Here is a 16,855-nt window from a genome sequence, read left to right as displayed (position 1 = left end):
GACTAGAGATTAAAGAGTGTACTCAGTTATCATTGCCCTCGAAAAACTAACACTATAGCTCACTGGTTCCACCCATTATAGTGCAATAGCACACGACCTGAGGTGTCAATATTCGTTATATTTCTCAAACAGTCTAGTTTTGAAGCCAGTCAAAAAAAGAAAAAGAAAAAGAAAAAGACAAGGAAAAAGAAAAAGAAAAAGAAAAACAAAAAACGGTAGGGATCCTACTATCTTATTTCCCCGAGCTTTCAACCACATCATACGGAAATTGAGTTAAGTTTTGTTTTTGTTTTGTTTATATGGTCAAATTACAGTTTCCAAGGTGATGAACTTCCATGCTCAGTATTCATTGGATTTAACTTGGAAATGAATCAATTAATATGATATAATTTTGTTTGAACTTTGAAAACAAAAATCCCAATTCCTTTTAAAAGGTTTCAATGCTTTTAATTAGAATTTAATGTAATATTTTTATATTGCTTTTCTTTAAAAAAACCCAACCCATATTTAATACATTTGTGTATAAAATGTGCAACACAAATAAACTTGCCTTTCCATGACCATTAACTGCAGTTAACTTCACTAACAGTGTCATTTGATTTTGAGAAAATATTATTTGGGTCTTCCATGAAGATGTTGAAAACGTTTTTCAGAATTTGAAATCACATTTAACTTGAACAACAACTGCATAATTAATGGAGTTTATGATAATGAAGTCCTTCATGAAATGTACAGATCACAAAATGATACATCTGCAGAAAATATAGTGTATTAAAAAAAAAAAAGATTCAGTGGATTAGTGATGGTTGTCTGGATGACAACTTGGTCTGAAGACACACAGAGTGAGATTCTGAAAGAAAGAGGCACAGGCACATAGTACATTGTAAATTAGTACAATACGCTCCACCACCTGGAGTACCCCTCAATGTGTTCACTTCTTTGTTTCCTTCACACACTGAAGGAAACATGTGCTGTGGACAGCGTTTGCTGACTCCCCTGCATGAATCTGCTGAAGGTGTGAAGAGAGCTCATTGATGGCATTTGCATGCAGAAGAAGATGAAGAAATCATCACATGAAATTAGGGCATGTCAAACAATTTGGTTGCACACTTACTTACCTTTTCTGCCCAAAGCAGCTGTGTCTGCCCCTTTAAAATGATGAAATAAAGGTGTTAAAGACTAAAAATAAAACAGACTTTTCCACTTCCTTCGTTTGTCATATGTTTCTTGAGAGCAATCTATCATTAAAACAGTAAAAAAAAAAAAAATCAGTTTCAGAAGAGATCTTAACATATGACTGAAAATATTCAGATTCAGTACAGAACCTTGTGTCACAGGACTATATTCAACTACTGTATGTCCCTGTGGATATTTTTAAAAATAAAATCTGCATTACAGTCAATTTCTTATATTTTTAAATGATTGTTACATTTATGATCTTCATATACTGTGTAAATATCATAACAAAATGTATCTACTTTTGTTACAAAGAAAACTATGAACAATTAATTTCAGTTAATGGCAAACACATTTTGGATCATATTCAGTGACCTGAGCTCCTTTAATAATTCAGAAAGTACAAGTGAATGTCTTGATGGTGTATATTTTATCATCAAGTTCTTGTTTACCTCATGGCAGCACATGTTGTTTTTAAACAAATAAGGGAATTAGGACAACACACCTAGTCAACTGATTTTAATTTTGAATTGGTAATTGTGTGGCAATTCAAAATTAAAATCAGTTGACTAGGTGTGCTGTCCTAATCCCCTTCTTCATTTAATTTCAACACTTCAAAGATTCAGCACCCGGCTTTTTTGATTTTGATTGTGAGTTGAGCATGTTGTATTATACAATTTTTAAGCACATTCTGTTTTAAAAGGAAGATATTTCATTTTGGCATCAAAACCATGTCAACATGTCTGAAAACATCAGAAAATTCCCATCACGCGTGACCTTAAATGAACTGTCTTTATCATGTTTTTATGCCATCTGTTGCCTTCTCATTGATACTGCGAACACTGCAATTAAAAATAGCATCTATTGATCACCCGCATACTCTACTTCAAGAGGTGAGTGTTTACTCATTTTTGTGCATTAAAGTTAAAATTCTGATTGCATTGCAAATTTCATAATTTATTACTAACAAATAATACAGTATAGTATAGTATAGTATAGTATAGTATAGTATAGTATAGTATAGTATAGTATAGTATAGCATCAGCTCATCTCATATCATATAGTATAGTAGTTATATTTATAGTATTTATCCCAAATTTTTTATCACTGCTTTGATAGAAATTTACAGTATTTACATTGTATATACAATTTGTATTCATACATGCATATATAAAACATCTGAACAATGTTAGCATTTTTAACACAATTTAAAGGTCTAAGGTGCATGTTTAAGCATTACAAATATATTTCAAAGCATCAAGTCTACAAATACATAAAAATCAATTTTTCAATTTTTTCAGATAATCTTTATTATCTGAAAATATTTTTAAATAATTATTTCAAACAGAGATCTTTAAATCAGGGTAAATGCATGTAACCTTTACATTTAACCTGACCTTGGAGAGGAATATGTTTCAAAGATGAAAATGTATTTTTCAAGAGGACTCTGCAATGCCAGATACACCACGATAGTACACACTGTAAACATCACACATTATTACTGTTACCTTATTAATCATTACCTTACTTTAAATCCATTAAACACCTTTGTGGTTATTGATTCAGTATGTATGTTTGCATTGTGAAGTTGCATTTGCCATTTTACCAACACTCTTTTTAACACTACACTATTTTACCAAAAAACAATGGTGGTCTGTGTTGTAGGTGACATATGGAAATTGCCCGCCATGCCAATGTGCTGGGATAACAAATCACTTGCCCACAACGAGCACCAAGTGCAGACTGGGAGTTCACCTAGGACAGCAAAACATGGGCTTCTACTGATAAACAGTAAAAGTATGGTAACTCTTAAAGCAGCGAGTCAGTGCTTTTCTTGGAATAAAGCAACATATTCCACCAATACATGAGTAAATATAAAACTATCTGAGAAAGATTAGATAAACTTGAAGCTTGTTGCTGTGGGAAAATGCCATCATGCCCACATTGACAATGCTAACCTGCTGATATTTAGCAGATATGTTGACAATTGCTTATTAGCACGACGCACAAATTACAGCTGAGGCTGATGGGGATGTCATTAGTTTTGCAGGTATTTGGTCATAAACCAAAGTAGTACTGAACAATTCAAAATTTGGAGTAAAATGAAAAGTTAGTGATCATTAAAATTATTACAATTCATCCATTTGGGGGATATTTTTGTACCAAATATGAAGAAAATCTATCCAATAGATGAGATATTTCCCTCAAAATACTCATGGTGGCACTAGATAAAAAAATCAGGGGATCACCAAAAGTCATTAGGATTTCTCCTCTGGGGATCATGTATGTCTGTGCAAAATTTCATGTGAATCCATCCAATAATATTTCAGCGTGGGTCAAAGCGGGGCACCGACCAACCACCTGTAAGCCCCGTACCACATCCAGAACACCCCTCCTCTCTTGACTCCTCCCCAGCATGATCCAGTCACATGCACCTGCAGGTAAATAAAAACCTCACAAGAGACGCTATCAGTAGTTCTGCTCAGAAGTTGTAGTGGAGCCTCCAGGGATTCACACAACAAAGCCTTTGTGTTCCTTTTCCCTCCACACACAGACTTACAGAAGCAGGTAGCTATGAGCCTCTGAATCTTTTTTTACTGCAAAAACAGCAGACGCAAGCTGAGCCGAACAAAGCTTATATTTTGAGTAAAGATAAGTGTGTTGACTTTTTGTTACAGTTACTATGGATGAAACATTCAGCACAGCAATGCTACAAACCAGTTTGTTGTTGTTGAGAATTACAGTTCTAGCAGGCTTTGTAACAGTATACACAGTAATTGTAATCCAGCATGACTGGGTCTGCTTTTATTTTCATGCTATGTTTCTTTAAAGACGAAAATGTATGTAGCAGTAATGCAGGATTTGTTTTTTCTGGCTGACAAAATGTAACACACAACAGTATATGAATAACCAATAATCACCACACTACAACTGCTGATCTTAATTTCCATATTTTTATAACCTTTGCCCAAGAGTCACTTACATGCCAGCTCCAATAGGACAGTGTAACCAGGGTAACAGGATAATATATTCTCCTACTGGAGTAATATTTAATGCCTAGCTTTACAACAACAATCATTCCTCTGCAGGACATCAAACAGTAAGTTCTGGACTTATGTCACGTGTCCAGAGGTGCAGGTGTTATGTCTGTCTCTCATTCCCACAGTAAGCCTAAGAGGAGGCTGTCAGGGTCATGTGACATATGACTGCACATTCAACTGCATTAATTTTCTGGAATCTATTACATGCTGACCTGATCACCACCAAAAGCATTTCTATTATTTCCATTATAATGTAAATGTATCACAATCAAGATTTTGGATTATGAACATAAACTGCTATAACAATGATGCCTGCTCTACACCCCTAATATATATATATATATATATATATATATATATATATATATATATATATATATATATATATATATATATATATATATATATATATATATATATATATATATGTATATGTGTATATATATATATATATATATATATATATATATATGTGTGTGTGTGTGTGTGTGTGTGTGTGTGTGTGTGTGTGTGTGTGTGTGTGTGTGTATAAATTTAGACTTTTTATTTTTAATTTATTTTTTTGTTGTTGGCACAGGATGCGTTTGGTGTGTACTTTGGGTCTCTTTCTGGCCCTACTGCACGTCTCTACCTCTCTGCTGCTGGGAGCCTTCAACATTAAGTCATTTGGGGACAAGAAATCCTCCAACACGACTCTGATGAACATCATCAGCACGGTCTGAAATGCCACTGTTTAGCATTCTACAACCAGTATTCTTTCCCTCTTTATTTATATTTCACCACCCCTTTACAAATATAAACACAATACATTTTGAAGGGTGGTGAATAATTTAAATACCACACGGTTTTGCATTGTTCACTGTGTCTGTCACAAACATGCACAATTGCACAGCATTTCATTTGGCCTACCTTCCACTGTAACATGGTGGTAGCACAACCATGCCATTGATTGAGTTAGAATACTGTCTTGTTTAGAGGGACTTGGAAATTACAGGGCTACTCCAAAAATGTAATAAAGTTGGGAGAATAACAAGTGTCAGATAAAAAAAAAAGACCAAAATAAAAAAAATGCACTAAATCCTACATTTCCCATAATGCAACCAATTGCATCTTTTCTTCCATCCTTCCTATATGGTGAAGGCCAGTGGCTTTCAAATTGTCTCCAGTTTGTAACACAGGGTTTCTGTTCTGAATTTGTATTGCCCAAGCTCAGATAACCCTGATGACATCACTATGACATCGGCAGAGTTATTTTCACAGACATTAGCAAGCTCCGTCAGAGCCACAATAAAAGATTATAGAACTGTTTTCACAGGCTGAGTAGTACTCCTCACTATCTCTACTGGCCTTTATGGGTAAAATTGGCAGAGTGCCCCTTTACACCCCCAAAAACAATAACAAACACTTTGACAATATAATTATACTAGAAAACAGCGTCCATAGAATCATACTATAATTAACTTCACTAGAAATTGCCCTGTAGCAAGTTTAGGCCATGAAAATGTGATTTTGTGTGTTTTTGCATCTGTTGCAGATTGTCCACCGCTATGACATCATTCTGATCCAGGAAGTCAGAGACAGTGATCTGTCAGCAACCAAAAAACTCATGGAGCATGTCAACAAGTTAGGATAAGGATAACCACACTCCTTATATTCTGTAGAGTGTACACTGTATTATTACACACAGGTGGAAGGCCTAAATATTCTGACCTTCTCCAGGAAGTTTGTAGAAACATGTAAAGACCATAAACTCACATTATCATATAAGATAAACATAATGAAGCTCTTCATCTATGTGTGTGTGTATGTGTGTTTTCCCAGAGGTTCTCCTAAGTTCAGGTACAAGCACATCGTCAGTGAGCCTCTGGGTCGCAGCTCCTACAAGGAGAGATATCTCTTCCTCTACAGGTACACAGAGACTGTTTTGCTGTTATACTGTTTTAATGACTTTGCACAAACAAAATCATTATAACGATAGACTACCTCATGTAGAAATCCTCTGTTGATACTTTTCATTAGGGAACAAAACAGAAATATTTTATTAAATGATTTTTATTTAATTCTGCACAGTGTCTTTGTATCTGACCTTATGATGAGCAAGGGCAGAAAACCAAAGGTTCAGATTTAAGGGGTTTTAGATAAATATGGGTGACTGTGTTTCACATGCTGTCCCAGCAAATGCACTGTTACATTTGGTGAGCATTTTGTGTGATTAAATTGCATTATTGGGTGCCAAATGCTTGCAAATTTAAGTGTATTTTGTGCACAGAATACTGTATAGTTTTGTGTCAAATGCACACAATGCATTGTGTTCAGGCTTTATTAGTATTAAAGTAAATCTATAGTAATTATATGTTACATGTGTTATATGTTATGTTATACCTGTAGTATGATATGTATGGGGTCTGTATGACACCCACCCTTCAGTGGCCACATGAGGGCATTGGACTAATATAATTCAATTCATCAAGTGTGGTGCAAATGACTTTTAGAAAATGCACAAGTAATGCTGTGAATATCTGAGTATGAGATAGACTGGACCTCACTCACTATTAGAAAACTTCTTCAAAAGTAAAGTTTTACAGGGAAGAAGCATGAAGCAAGAAGTACAGTAAATCTGTCCTAAAGAGCAACTCCTCACACAGAAAAAGAGCACAACAACACTGTAAAAGAGATGTGGTTAATTAGTATTTTTTCTTTCCAGGGAGCAGACCGTATCTGTGGCTAAAAACTACACTTATGATGACGGCTGTGAGCCCTGTGGGACAGACATCTTCAACAGAGAGCCCTTTGTTGTCATGTTCTCCTCCAAATATACCGGTAGGCTCTGAAAGAGTGTGAGAAGCACAGAGAGTATTGCTTTTTCACCATCAGACACAAGTGATGTAGATTTTTAAACCCACATTACTTGATTTAGTTTAATACTAAAAGAATACACCATTAAGACTTATGTCATACAAATAGTGTTGTTAACTTTCTCCTTCCAAATTAAACTCACTGTTATTTCACTTTGGTTCAACTTGTCTCTCCTTCATCAAACATCCCTCTTTTCATTCATTCACTCACTCCTCTCTCTCTCTTGTTTTCTAGCTGTGAGGGACTTTGTTTTGATCCCCCAGCACACCTCTCCAGACTCTGCTGTGAAGGAAGTGAATGCGCTCTATGATGTGGTGACTGATGTCCGCACTCGCTGGAATACTAATGTGAATACACACTTCAACACACACACACACACAAATTCAATTATGGTTCAGTGGAACTACGTGAGCAAAAGGTGGAGCACAAAGGATAATTAATTAGTCTGAGTCTGGGGGTGACAGTGATTGAACCTTCACACTCTCCCCGCAGGACATCATGCTGCTGGGTGACTTCAACGCAGGCTGCAATTATGTTATGGGCTCCGACTGGCAGAAGATCCGCCTCTACACTGACAAGAGTTTCCACTGGCTGATTACTGATGAAGTCGACTCTACAGTGTCACAAAACACTCACTGCCCTTACGACAGGTAGACACACACAGGCACTTGCTTGCACAAACACAAACGCACACAGACTCATAAAAGGGACATACTGTGCACATTTCCAGGTCTGTATTTTTATTCTGGGGCCCTACTAGAATATCTTTGCATGATTTACAGTTCAGAAAACTCCTTATTTATCTTATATTGACCCTTTATGCAGCCACTCAGTTCAGCCACTGTCTGAAACAGGCTGTTGTAGCTCCTTCATGAAGCTTCCTCCGACTGCTGAAACAATCAGAAGTTGTAGGATTTCACTTCTTTTTCTCCTTCTTTACTTGAAATATCAATTTCTCAAATACATCTGTACATGTTCGAGTTGAAATCTGAGAGTGGACAACACGGACGGCCGTTTGTGGGAATGTGACAACAATTTGACATCAGTTGGAAGAAGAGGTAACTTTGCAAATAAGGCGTTCAGAGCAGGCTGAAGCCTGGGCCTTTGACATCCAGGGAGCATTTTTACATATGCTCACATCATGTTTTGGAACTTTAACTATGTTTAGCATAGATATACGACATAAGAAAATCACAAAAGGCATGTTATGTCCGTTTTAATTCCACCCCTCTTCCTGTGTTTGCAGGATTGTAGTGACTACTGACATGATGAAGGGAGTGGCACACGGCAGTGCTAAGGTCTACAACTACATGACGGACTTAAAACTCAGTCACAGTCTGGTAAAAACAACTCTAGCTTTAATCCTTGTCTACTTTACAATTAATTTCAACTGTAAGGTTAAAGAAGGCTTTAAAGAGTAACTAAACACAGACTGAATATCTTTTTTTGCTTGACCTCCAGTATTTGATGTTGTCACCTTGCAGCAGTGATGTAGAAGTGTACTCAGGGTGTGGTCAGTGCACCCTGACATCACTGTTGGATGTGGTTACAAGTGCAACAGACTGAACAAGACAGCGTCTGTGAAATGTTGCTTCCCAGCTTGGTGTGAAGTTACTCCTTAAGAACCATACTGGTGGTCATTTATATTTCAGCCAATTAACTAATTAATCACATATATTTTAAAAATATTTCTATTTCTTTCTGAAACATACTTAAGCAAGCAAGATTCAGTCCTTTTCAAGTCTCATATCTAAAAAAATGTATGCTTTGGTAAATGAGCAACAGTGATACTATAGTTTTTCATGATTTGTAGTTACAGTAATGGGCTAAAACAAGCAAAACCATCAGTATACCTTAGTATACCTGCAGTGATGCTGGAGCAAACATAGTTTGTTGGTATGTTAAGGTTTTACAGTACATGATGAAAAACACATTGTACAAGGAAAACACCTATAATCAACTGTGCCAGAAGAAAACAATGTTTTCTCTGTGTCTCTCTCAGGCACTCGCTGTCAGTGACCATTACCCTGTGGAGGTGAAACTGCTTGGCTAAGCTCCTACTGCCTGAATCATGAATTCCACAGTCTTTCCACAAGCCTCCAGGCTGAATCGGAACAATGATTATTCACTAGGAGTGAATTACAAGACCAAAATAAAACATCTGCCAAATTATGTCACTGCATTGTTTGAATATAAACATAAAAAAACACAGCGGGGAACAAGGAATTATCATCTGTACAGCTGGGCAATTACAACTACAAGTGGACCCATACTACAACTACACTGTATGTGCTTGGTTCATAATCACCAGAGTCGGTGATCATCAGTTAGTACTCATAAGCCAGCCCATTTGGATTTAAGGGCAACAAGTCTAAGATGTAATTATTCAGTAATATCTAATTTAGTTTTGGCAATAATGTAATGTCATTAATTTTGCTGGTATTTTGGTCATGAGTTGAAGATTCAAGCCGATAAAAAATTGACCTTATGATGGCACCACATGAAAAGCCAAGGGATCAGCAAAGTTATTACAATTCCTCCTGAGGGTGACATGAATGCATGTACCAAATTCCACAGCCATCCATCCATTATTTGGTATTTCACAAAAAAACCCCATGAAGATCAACCTCATGGTGGTGCTAGAGGAGAAGTCACCAAAGGCCATTGTTTGAGATAACAAATAATGGAGGCTTTTTTGTGAAATAACAAATAATGGAGCCTTCATCCTTTGGGTGTTATAAATGTCTGCACAAAATTTCAACACAATCTATCCAATAGTTGTTGAGATATTTCCACCTGGACCACAGTGGTGGACTGACACTGCCATCCCTACAGCCATGCTGCAAGCTGAAAATGATAAACAACCTTTAATATGCTGTACACTACCCACATATTTCCACCATGTGGGGTGTGGATGTGGGCCATTGTTGCATCTTTCTTCCCTTAATTCCCTGTCTCTCCATCTCTCCACAAATAAATACAATAATATTTCCACCATGGTCTTTTCAACTATGCATGTCCTAGATTTTGGGGGGTTCTGAGTTTTATCAGGTTACTCAGTAAACTTGCTTGGACAGGCATGTGAAAGCCTCAAGGCACATGACTTGTGGGAGATCATTTTACCTTTGGAAACCAATTTCTTATGAGACAATGTTTCTGAACGGACTCTCTGCTGTTGTTATTTTTCAGTGTTTTGAGCAGCACAAACAAGAGTCCATTTAACCTTACTGTATTAGAGTGATGGTGTAGGTTTCATCTGTTGACACATCAAAATGAAGTTATCTGCATGTCATGATACCAGAGTAGCAGTGAGACTCTCTGTTGGCTCTGAACCAACATGTTTAAGAATAACTGAGTCCAAAAGTGAGACTGTATTTTCTCAATGTGGCTGAGAGGACGAGAATGTTTTAATACCTCTGACATGCTGGCAAAAATTAAGGAACAATGAGATTTTGACCCTTCAATTCACCCTTTAATCACATCAACAAATCCACGGACCACATGAATTCACCCATTTATTCAGAAATTCCAGGCAGTCAGAAAAAGTAAGTACACACAAATCTGTTCAAAAGATGACAAAGGCTTTGCCCACAGTGGGCTATTCAAATGCTCTCAAGCTTACTTTCATTAGTTGTTATGTCTCTTAAGGGTACAGTAAGGCTAGGCACTTAAATGGTGAGGATCTGTTGCCTCTGTGAAAATAACTGACCATTTGCTAAACCCCGCCCCCACACATGGCTGTCCAATCATAATGTAGAAGTCATAACAAGGCATGGCACACTTGTCACCTGTATTTCCCCACAAGTGGTGTATGTGTGGCTGTAGTAAGAGTGATACTTGTCATTTAAGGAGTATGGAGGGTGTCTTTTCTTTTTTTTTTTTTAATACTTTACTATAATAGTAGTGCTATCTAGCTCTACACTGCAATACACAATGCAGTGTGTATTGCAGTGTATATGCATATATGTGGCCCTCATTTCTATATTCAAAACTCCTAACTGAATTGCAAATAATGTACTTCTCTATGACACTAAATATTGATTTTTGGGGAAAGAAACAAGAACAAAACATCTATAATCATCCCAAATGTAACATTAGCTTATGTGAAAGATTGAAAAAAAAAATTCTTGGTGTTAATTTTTAACTAAAGTACTTGGAAAGTAAAATAGAAAAATACTATTTGTCATTGAATCATTGCCATCAGTCCTGAGTGTTTTCCCCAAGTTAGTTTCATCACACAGGATTACTGAAAATGATTCATCAATGGTTGAAAATTGTTATGAAGAGGAACTGCAGAGAACTGTCTTTGAGGATCTTACTGAGCACATGATTCTGAAGGCAAGTGTGTTTTCAACTAACTTTTCACACAGTCTAGTGTGTGTATATCTCATTTTACACGTTTCATCTAGCTTTTTCTCTTTTTAAGCATCTCCAGATACATACGAAGTGATTTCTGAATGGAGTCTTTGGTGATGAAACTGACAAAGTTTTGGATGTCAGCCTCTCTGTTGGACGTTAGCTTGTCGATGGTTGGCTTCCTCATCATGGACTTGGTGATCTGTCTGGCGTGGTCTGTAAAAGTGAAAAGATGAACAGTTAGCTCACCAATTTCAACAGTGGAGTCCAGGGACCTACAGTGGCCTTAAAAATAATTCTGGATGAGTCTCCGCTACATGGCTCAGTAAAATAATTATTCATATTTTATTAATCAATATTTGTCTGAATTGAAATGAAATAGAACAGTGATATATACATGTGTGTCAGGGGTTCCTTTTGATTCTCTTATCTTCACTTTTTTCTTTTACTGGAACAAAGCTGTATTTTTTATGTTAAGTCTTTTGCACCTCTGACCACACCTAATGTCACTGATGGATAACAGTAATAATCATCATAGCAACCACCTTTATTTGTATGGCACTTTTCATTTTGTATGGCACTAGTGTTAAAAAACACAAAAACTTGTAACCACATCCAACAGTGAAGGCACAGTGTACTGACACACCCAGGAGTACATTTCTACATCTTAACAGCAAGGGGATACCTTCAACCACTGGAGGTCAGTATAAACAAAATTTACAATCAACATAATATTACACCAATATATATGATATTTCAACATTACAGGGTGAGTCCTGATAAAAATGTTGAACAAAGAAAATAAGTAGTGCATCTACTGGCAATTTAGAGTTTCTAATTGTGGCCTGCCCTCCTACTTATCTGCTATATACCTGGAATGGCCAGCCACTTGGTCATGGTCTGTGTGGCTGTGGTCAGGACCTGGTCTTCTGGGACCAGTTGGTCCACCAGGCCTATCTTCAGGGCCTCTGAGGAGCTGTAGAGCAGCCCCAGTTCCAGGGCCATCTCTGTGGTCCGGTGGCCCACTGTATTAACCATGGTGTCCTTAAACCTGCAGACAGCGCCAGTGTTCACTTCAGTGTTACAACAGGTTAAACAGTGCCAGGCATGACCAATACTATCGTCATAAACATCACCGCCACAACTGTCATGGCCATTGCCATTCTCCTAATTCCTTACCAAAACGGTGCCACGATGCCGAGCTGCGTCTCATTAAGGCCGATGCTGTAACGCGGGTTGTCTGCCATTATCCTGTAGTCACATGTCAGAGACATCAGACAGCCGCCTGCAGGACTGGAACCCTGTGGAGGGGTCGACAAACTACCATGTCTTGTGTTTGTTCTAATCAAAATGTTGGCGCTACAGCTGGAAATGTAAAAACTGATGACTTCTTGCATGATACATAGACAAAATAATACCCTGGGTTTTGTTTCATACGTACGTTGATTGCAGCTATAGTGATCATGTTGGAGCTGTAGAGTTTCAGCCACATCTCCTGAACGGCTTTCCAGAACTCTCCACAGCGCTCTGGACTCTTCCCGTACATCTCCATGATGTCCAGTCCAGCTGAGAACACCTTGGGTTGACTCTGATCACAGCAATGCACGCACACACACACAACTGTCAATTTGTATTGCGATATTAAAAAATGTTCACACACTCCAGCAGTGACTGCAAACAATGAGGTGCTACTGTACCGAGGTGATGATGAGGCCTCGGCAGCTCTTATCCATCTCCAGCTTCTCCAGGTTGATGCACAATTCTGTGAGGAAATCTAAACTGAGGCTGTTGACTGGCGGACTCTGCATACGCATCACCGCCACACCTACAGAAAGAGAGAGAGAGGCTGATCTTTTACCTGAATTCACTGACGCGCCTTTCCTAAAGATTCATCTCAAAAGGAAAAGAAGTGACATGAAAGAGTAAAAAGGAAAGTAAGCAGAGGGAGAGAATAAAAACTTCAATCTTGCATGTGTTCGGATGTGCTAACTCAATCATTACACTTACAGTACCTGTCAGAAGGTATGTCCACATTTATGACTGGTACTGTGTATCTGGGGCTGCAAGTAATGATCATTTTCATCACTGGCTAATTTGAAGATGTTTACCTCAATGAATCACTTCGTTTATAATATATCTGAAAACTGTGCAACATTTCCATTTCAATTTCCTACAAGCTAAGGTGATGTTATAAGATGTCTTGTTTTGTCAAACCAACAGTCTAAAACCCAAAGATGGTCCATCGACAATCATTTTAGACCAAGGAAAAGCTGCCAGTTCTCAAATTTAAGAGGCTGTTGTTCCTTCACTTGGATGTTTGAGCTTCATTGTGTAATCAAAACTTCCTCCATGTTGACCTAATATTTTTATAAATTTAGTATGATGTCCATTTCCCCAGCACTAACTCCATCAGTACAGCAAGAGACATGTCAGAAGTTCTACTTTGCCTTTTTACCTGACAAATGTCAGGTAATCAAAAATTTTTTTTTTGGCCTGGTGGCCCACAAGGCCTGTTCTATTATGGGGAAACACTGAGTACACTTTCAAATGTTGTTTTTTTCACCTCATACACATATTGCTGAAGGGAAGACAAAAACCTTCAAGCTCCCTCAGACCACACAAGGTGTATTTGCTTACCTGTGCTTTGGTCAAAATCCACTTTGATTTTGGGTGAGGTAGAGTTGTTCCTCCGCTGAGCAACACACACCCTGCCATGACTGCTGCAGGAAGACAGCTGGGAAAGACGACCTGCGACCCGCGCGCGCACACACACGCACACGTGCACACGTGCGCACACACACACACACACACACACACACACACACACACACACACACACACACACAGATAGGAGCTATATATCATTACAACTATTAAATCATTACATTTATACATCATACATGTAATAAAAAATGAAAAAATTATATTGGTGTAAAATCCGTCATTTCTCCAGCAGTAATTTGTATGTGAAAACAATGCAGGATTTAAAATGCTTTTTAAAAGATTGGCTTTGCAAAGGTTTAATGGGAAGGGAAAGGTCTAAAGCACACTTGTTGGATCTTAAAGGACGGGTTCATAATTTTTCAAGGCTATCCTAAAAGAACAGTCAGGTGCCCAAATCAGCATTGAAACAGGTTTTTCCTCACCATAATCATTCCTGCTGTTCATACTGACCATTAGAAAATCAACAGTCCTCCTTCTGTGAAAAAAAAGTATATAAAAGTTTATCTGAAACTAATATGAAGCTTCAACCATCCAATTTAGTCAAATCAAGTAGATATCTTTCAACGTTACAATCTTTTTAGTGCCAAAGTCCCTCTTTTTGTTACTATACTTCCACCGCAGCTAAACAGGGAATTTGATGCTAAAAAGACTGTAAATGTGGCAGATATCCACTTGATATGACAAACTCAGACTGCTGAAGCCTCATATAAGCTTCACATCAACTTTTAAATGCATTTTTGCACAAAATAACGGTGTGGACACACCGTGGATTTTGGTCCCAATCACTTACATTGGAAGCACATTTGGAGGGGATCTTTTAATAGTCAGTATGAACAGGTTTTTATGTTAATATGAGCACCTGAACTGACCTGACAGACTTGAAAAATATTTATTTTACACTCAATGTAAACATAACTTAACATAACTCCACAGGAGTTTAAGTGGAAAGAAATGTGATAAATAGCTTTCATCCTTAAATTTGCAAGTACTGTATATAGGAATATATAGGAGTAAGGGTTAGTCAGTAAGTTAGTAAGGGTTAATTTTTTACTTTTTCCTTTTATTTACTACAAGGAACTTTTAACTGGTTATGAAACAGTCTCATGATGCCTCCATATGACCTACATAAGCAAATGAGACCATCAGCGAGAAGATTGGCTATTTTCATACAGTTATTCTTAATGCCTGCCACCGGGTCTATTCTCTGTGAAATCAGACAAAATGATTTTACACAAGTTAGACTTGTTGTCGGCTTTCCCACTCATTTTAAAACATGAGAAAAAGAGAGAGAGAGAGCAACGGTGGTTGAGCGGGCTAGAGAGTAGATGAGAGAGCGAGCGGCAGTGTACCGAGAACAAAGGAATGATGTGAATCAGAGAAATAAAACGTTATTTCCTGATAGTTTTACAGTGGTTACATTCCAAAGCACAAATAAACACGTCCACACCTTTCGCACAACCCTGTGGGAAGGTGCTGCATTGCCGGATTAGGTGTGAATGCAGCCTGACATGTAACCTTGGTGTATGGATGGTACTAAAACAAAGTTTACTTTGCATCACCATCATCATATTTGAATTATTAATCTTACATAGCCACAAACAGATACATTACCTCATCACTATGCATCCTGCTAACAGCTGGGTTTAAAAAAGAAAAATAGTATTAAAAATAAACTTCATCTTTCTTTCACTCGCAGATAACAAATGCACGCGCTAGCCAGATCAAGTTCTTTACGACACGAGGCGGTGGTGCTCATGGCAAATGAAGTCGTCATTCTGGGAAACACTACTGCTTTTGTCCACAGGGGACGCTAAAATCAACACAATATGAAAGCACATTGTAGTAACTTTAAGTTCAAAATTTCACCTTCGGCAGTTCAATGAATCCTGATCTTAAAAGCTTCATCACAGTCAAGTGAGTTCTCAAATGAATTTGGGAACTCAAGTCTGTAGCTGATTCAAATGAACTGCAAATGTTATTTACTTGTCTACATATCTTGTGAGAGCAGTCATCCCCAAAACAGCATAATGTAGGCACATTATAGGTGCAAAATTAGCTAGCAGAGACCAGCAGAGTTCAACACGTCCTGCTGCGACCTTTGTTCCAGTTTCTGTACAGACAGCTCAGCTAACAGTTAGACGCCGACCAGCTGGCAAATGTTCAGAGATACCGTCTAAATGATGGTGAAAAAACGATGCATATATATCAAATCATCTCTCCGCAGTGTACCCTTGCTTTCACATGCAGACAAACCTGTTAAGCCGCATTTACTTCTCAGGGCTGCTCTCAATGCCATTTTGTGTCGCTCAAACCAGCAGCTATTTCCGCAATGACATGACGTCAGCACGGAGGCAGGACCATCAGCTGTTCTAAATAGATCTTTACGACAGTAATAAGACCGTATGTACAGTGCAAATGTTTCTTTATTCTCAGTTCTCTTTATTCTCATTCTCGTAAATCCGATTAGAGTTATTGTTTTGTTTTTAATTTTGTGCCATGTTATTCCATTACATTTATCTGACAGCTATAGTTACTATTTACTTGCAGATTTAAAGACAGACTGCTCCTTTACACATCTCAGGTGGCTTCAAAGAATTATTCAAAATTGTCCAAAATTTGCCCAAAAATGTCTAATGTTTCACAAAGGAAGAGAGAAAAGTCCAAAAAAAAAGAAAAAAAAGAATGTGTGTAGCAGAACAAGC

The 16,855-nt window shown here is 37.6% G+C and overlaps 2 protein-coding genes and 1 long non-coding RNA gene across 4 annotated transcripts; 2 read left to right on the top strand and 1 right to left on the bottom strand.

Annotated features, from left to right (window-relative positions):
* Nucleotides 1–130: 130 nt before the first annotated feature.
* LOC121884833 lies at nt 131–1,207 on the top strand. Its single transcript, XR_006092414.1, has 2 exons — nt 131–215; nt 962–1,207. It is a non-coding gene; the product is annotated as an uncharacterized LOC121884833 (long non-coding RNA).
* A 2,255-nt stretch (nt 1,208–3,462) lies between these two features.
* Nucleotides 3,463–9,428, top strand: dnase1 (deoxyribonuclease I). 2 transcript variants are annotated; one of them, XM_042393457.1, is made up of 9 exons: nt 3,463–3,617; nt 4,795–4,933; nt 5,752–5,840; nt 6,039–6,125; nt 6,922–7,037; nt 7,308–7,420; nt 7,566–7,723; nt 8,320–8,413; nt 9,076–9,428. In XM_042393457.1, the coding sequence occupies exons 2-9, from the start codon at nt 4,796–4,798 to the stop codon at nt 9,124–9,126; spliced, it is 846 nt and encodes a 281-aa protein (XP_042249391.1). In that variant the 5' UTR covers nt 3,463–3,617; nt 4,795; the 3' UTR covers nt 9,127–9,428. The 2 variants fall into 2 exon arrangements, with proteins under 2 accessions (XP_042249391.1, XP_042249392.1); XM_042393458.1 differs by lacking the exon at nt 3,463–3,617 and adding an exon at nt 3,625–3,744.
* A 1,147-nt stretch (nt 9,429–10,575) lies between these two features.
* Nucleotides 10,576–16,511, bottom strand: eci1 (enoyl-CoA delta isomerase 1). Its single transcript, XM_042392640.1, has 7 exons — nt 16,407–16,511; nt 14,067–14,177; nt 13,127–13,254; nt 12,871–13,017; nt 12,609–12,730; nt 12,302–12,480; nt 10,576–11,645 (listed from the first exon to the last, which is right to left on the bottom strand). The coding sequence occupies exons 1-7, from the start codon at nt 16,447–16,449 to the stop codon at nt 11,479–11,481; spliced, it is 897 nt and encodes a 298-aa protein (XP_042248574.1). The 5' UTR covers nt 16,450–16,511; the 3' UTR covers nt 10,576–11,478.
* Nucleotides 16,512–16,855: the final 344 nt, after the last annotated feature.

Source organism: Thunnus maccoyii, chromosome 18 (assembly GCF_910596095.1).
Source record: "Thunnus maccoyii chromosome 18, fThuMac1.1, whole genome shotgun sequence".
Taxonomy (NCBI): Eukaryota; Metazoa; Chordata; class Actinopteri; order Scombriformes; family Scombridae; genus Thunnus; species Thunnus maccoyii.
This window is presented reverse-complemented; position numbering and strand designations above follow the sequence as displayed.

Excerpts from the sequence above, each read along its gene's own strand:
- dnase1 (XM_042393457.1), top strand. The coding sequence starts at position 4,796 with ATGCGTTTGGTGTGTACTTTGGGTCTCTTTCTGGCCCTACTGCACGTC. Across the intron at positions 7,038-7,307 it reads GTTCTCCTCCAAATATACCG|CTGTGAGGGACTTTGTTTTG; the intron begins GTAGGCTCTGAA and ends CTTGTTTTCTAG. Across the intron at positions 7,724-8,319 it reads ACTCACTGCCCTTACGACAG|GATTGTAGTGACTACTGACA; the intron begins GTAGACACACAC and ends CTGTGTTTGCAG.
- eci1 (XM_042392640.1), bottom strand. The coding sequence starts at position 16,449 with ATGGCATTGAGAGCAGCCCTGAGAAGTAAATGCGGCTTAACAG. Across the intron at positions 13,255-14,066 it reads GGATTTTGACCAAAGCACAG|GTGTGGCGGTGATGCGTATG; the intron begins GTAAGCAAATAC and ends CTCTTTCTGTAG. Across the intron at positions 13,018-13,126 it reads GAGGCCTCATCATCACCTCG|AGTCAACCCAAGGTGTTCTC; the intron begins GTACAGTAGCAC and ends TGCTGTGATCAG.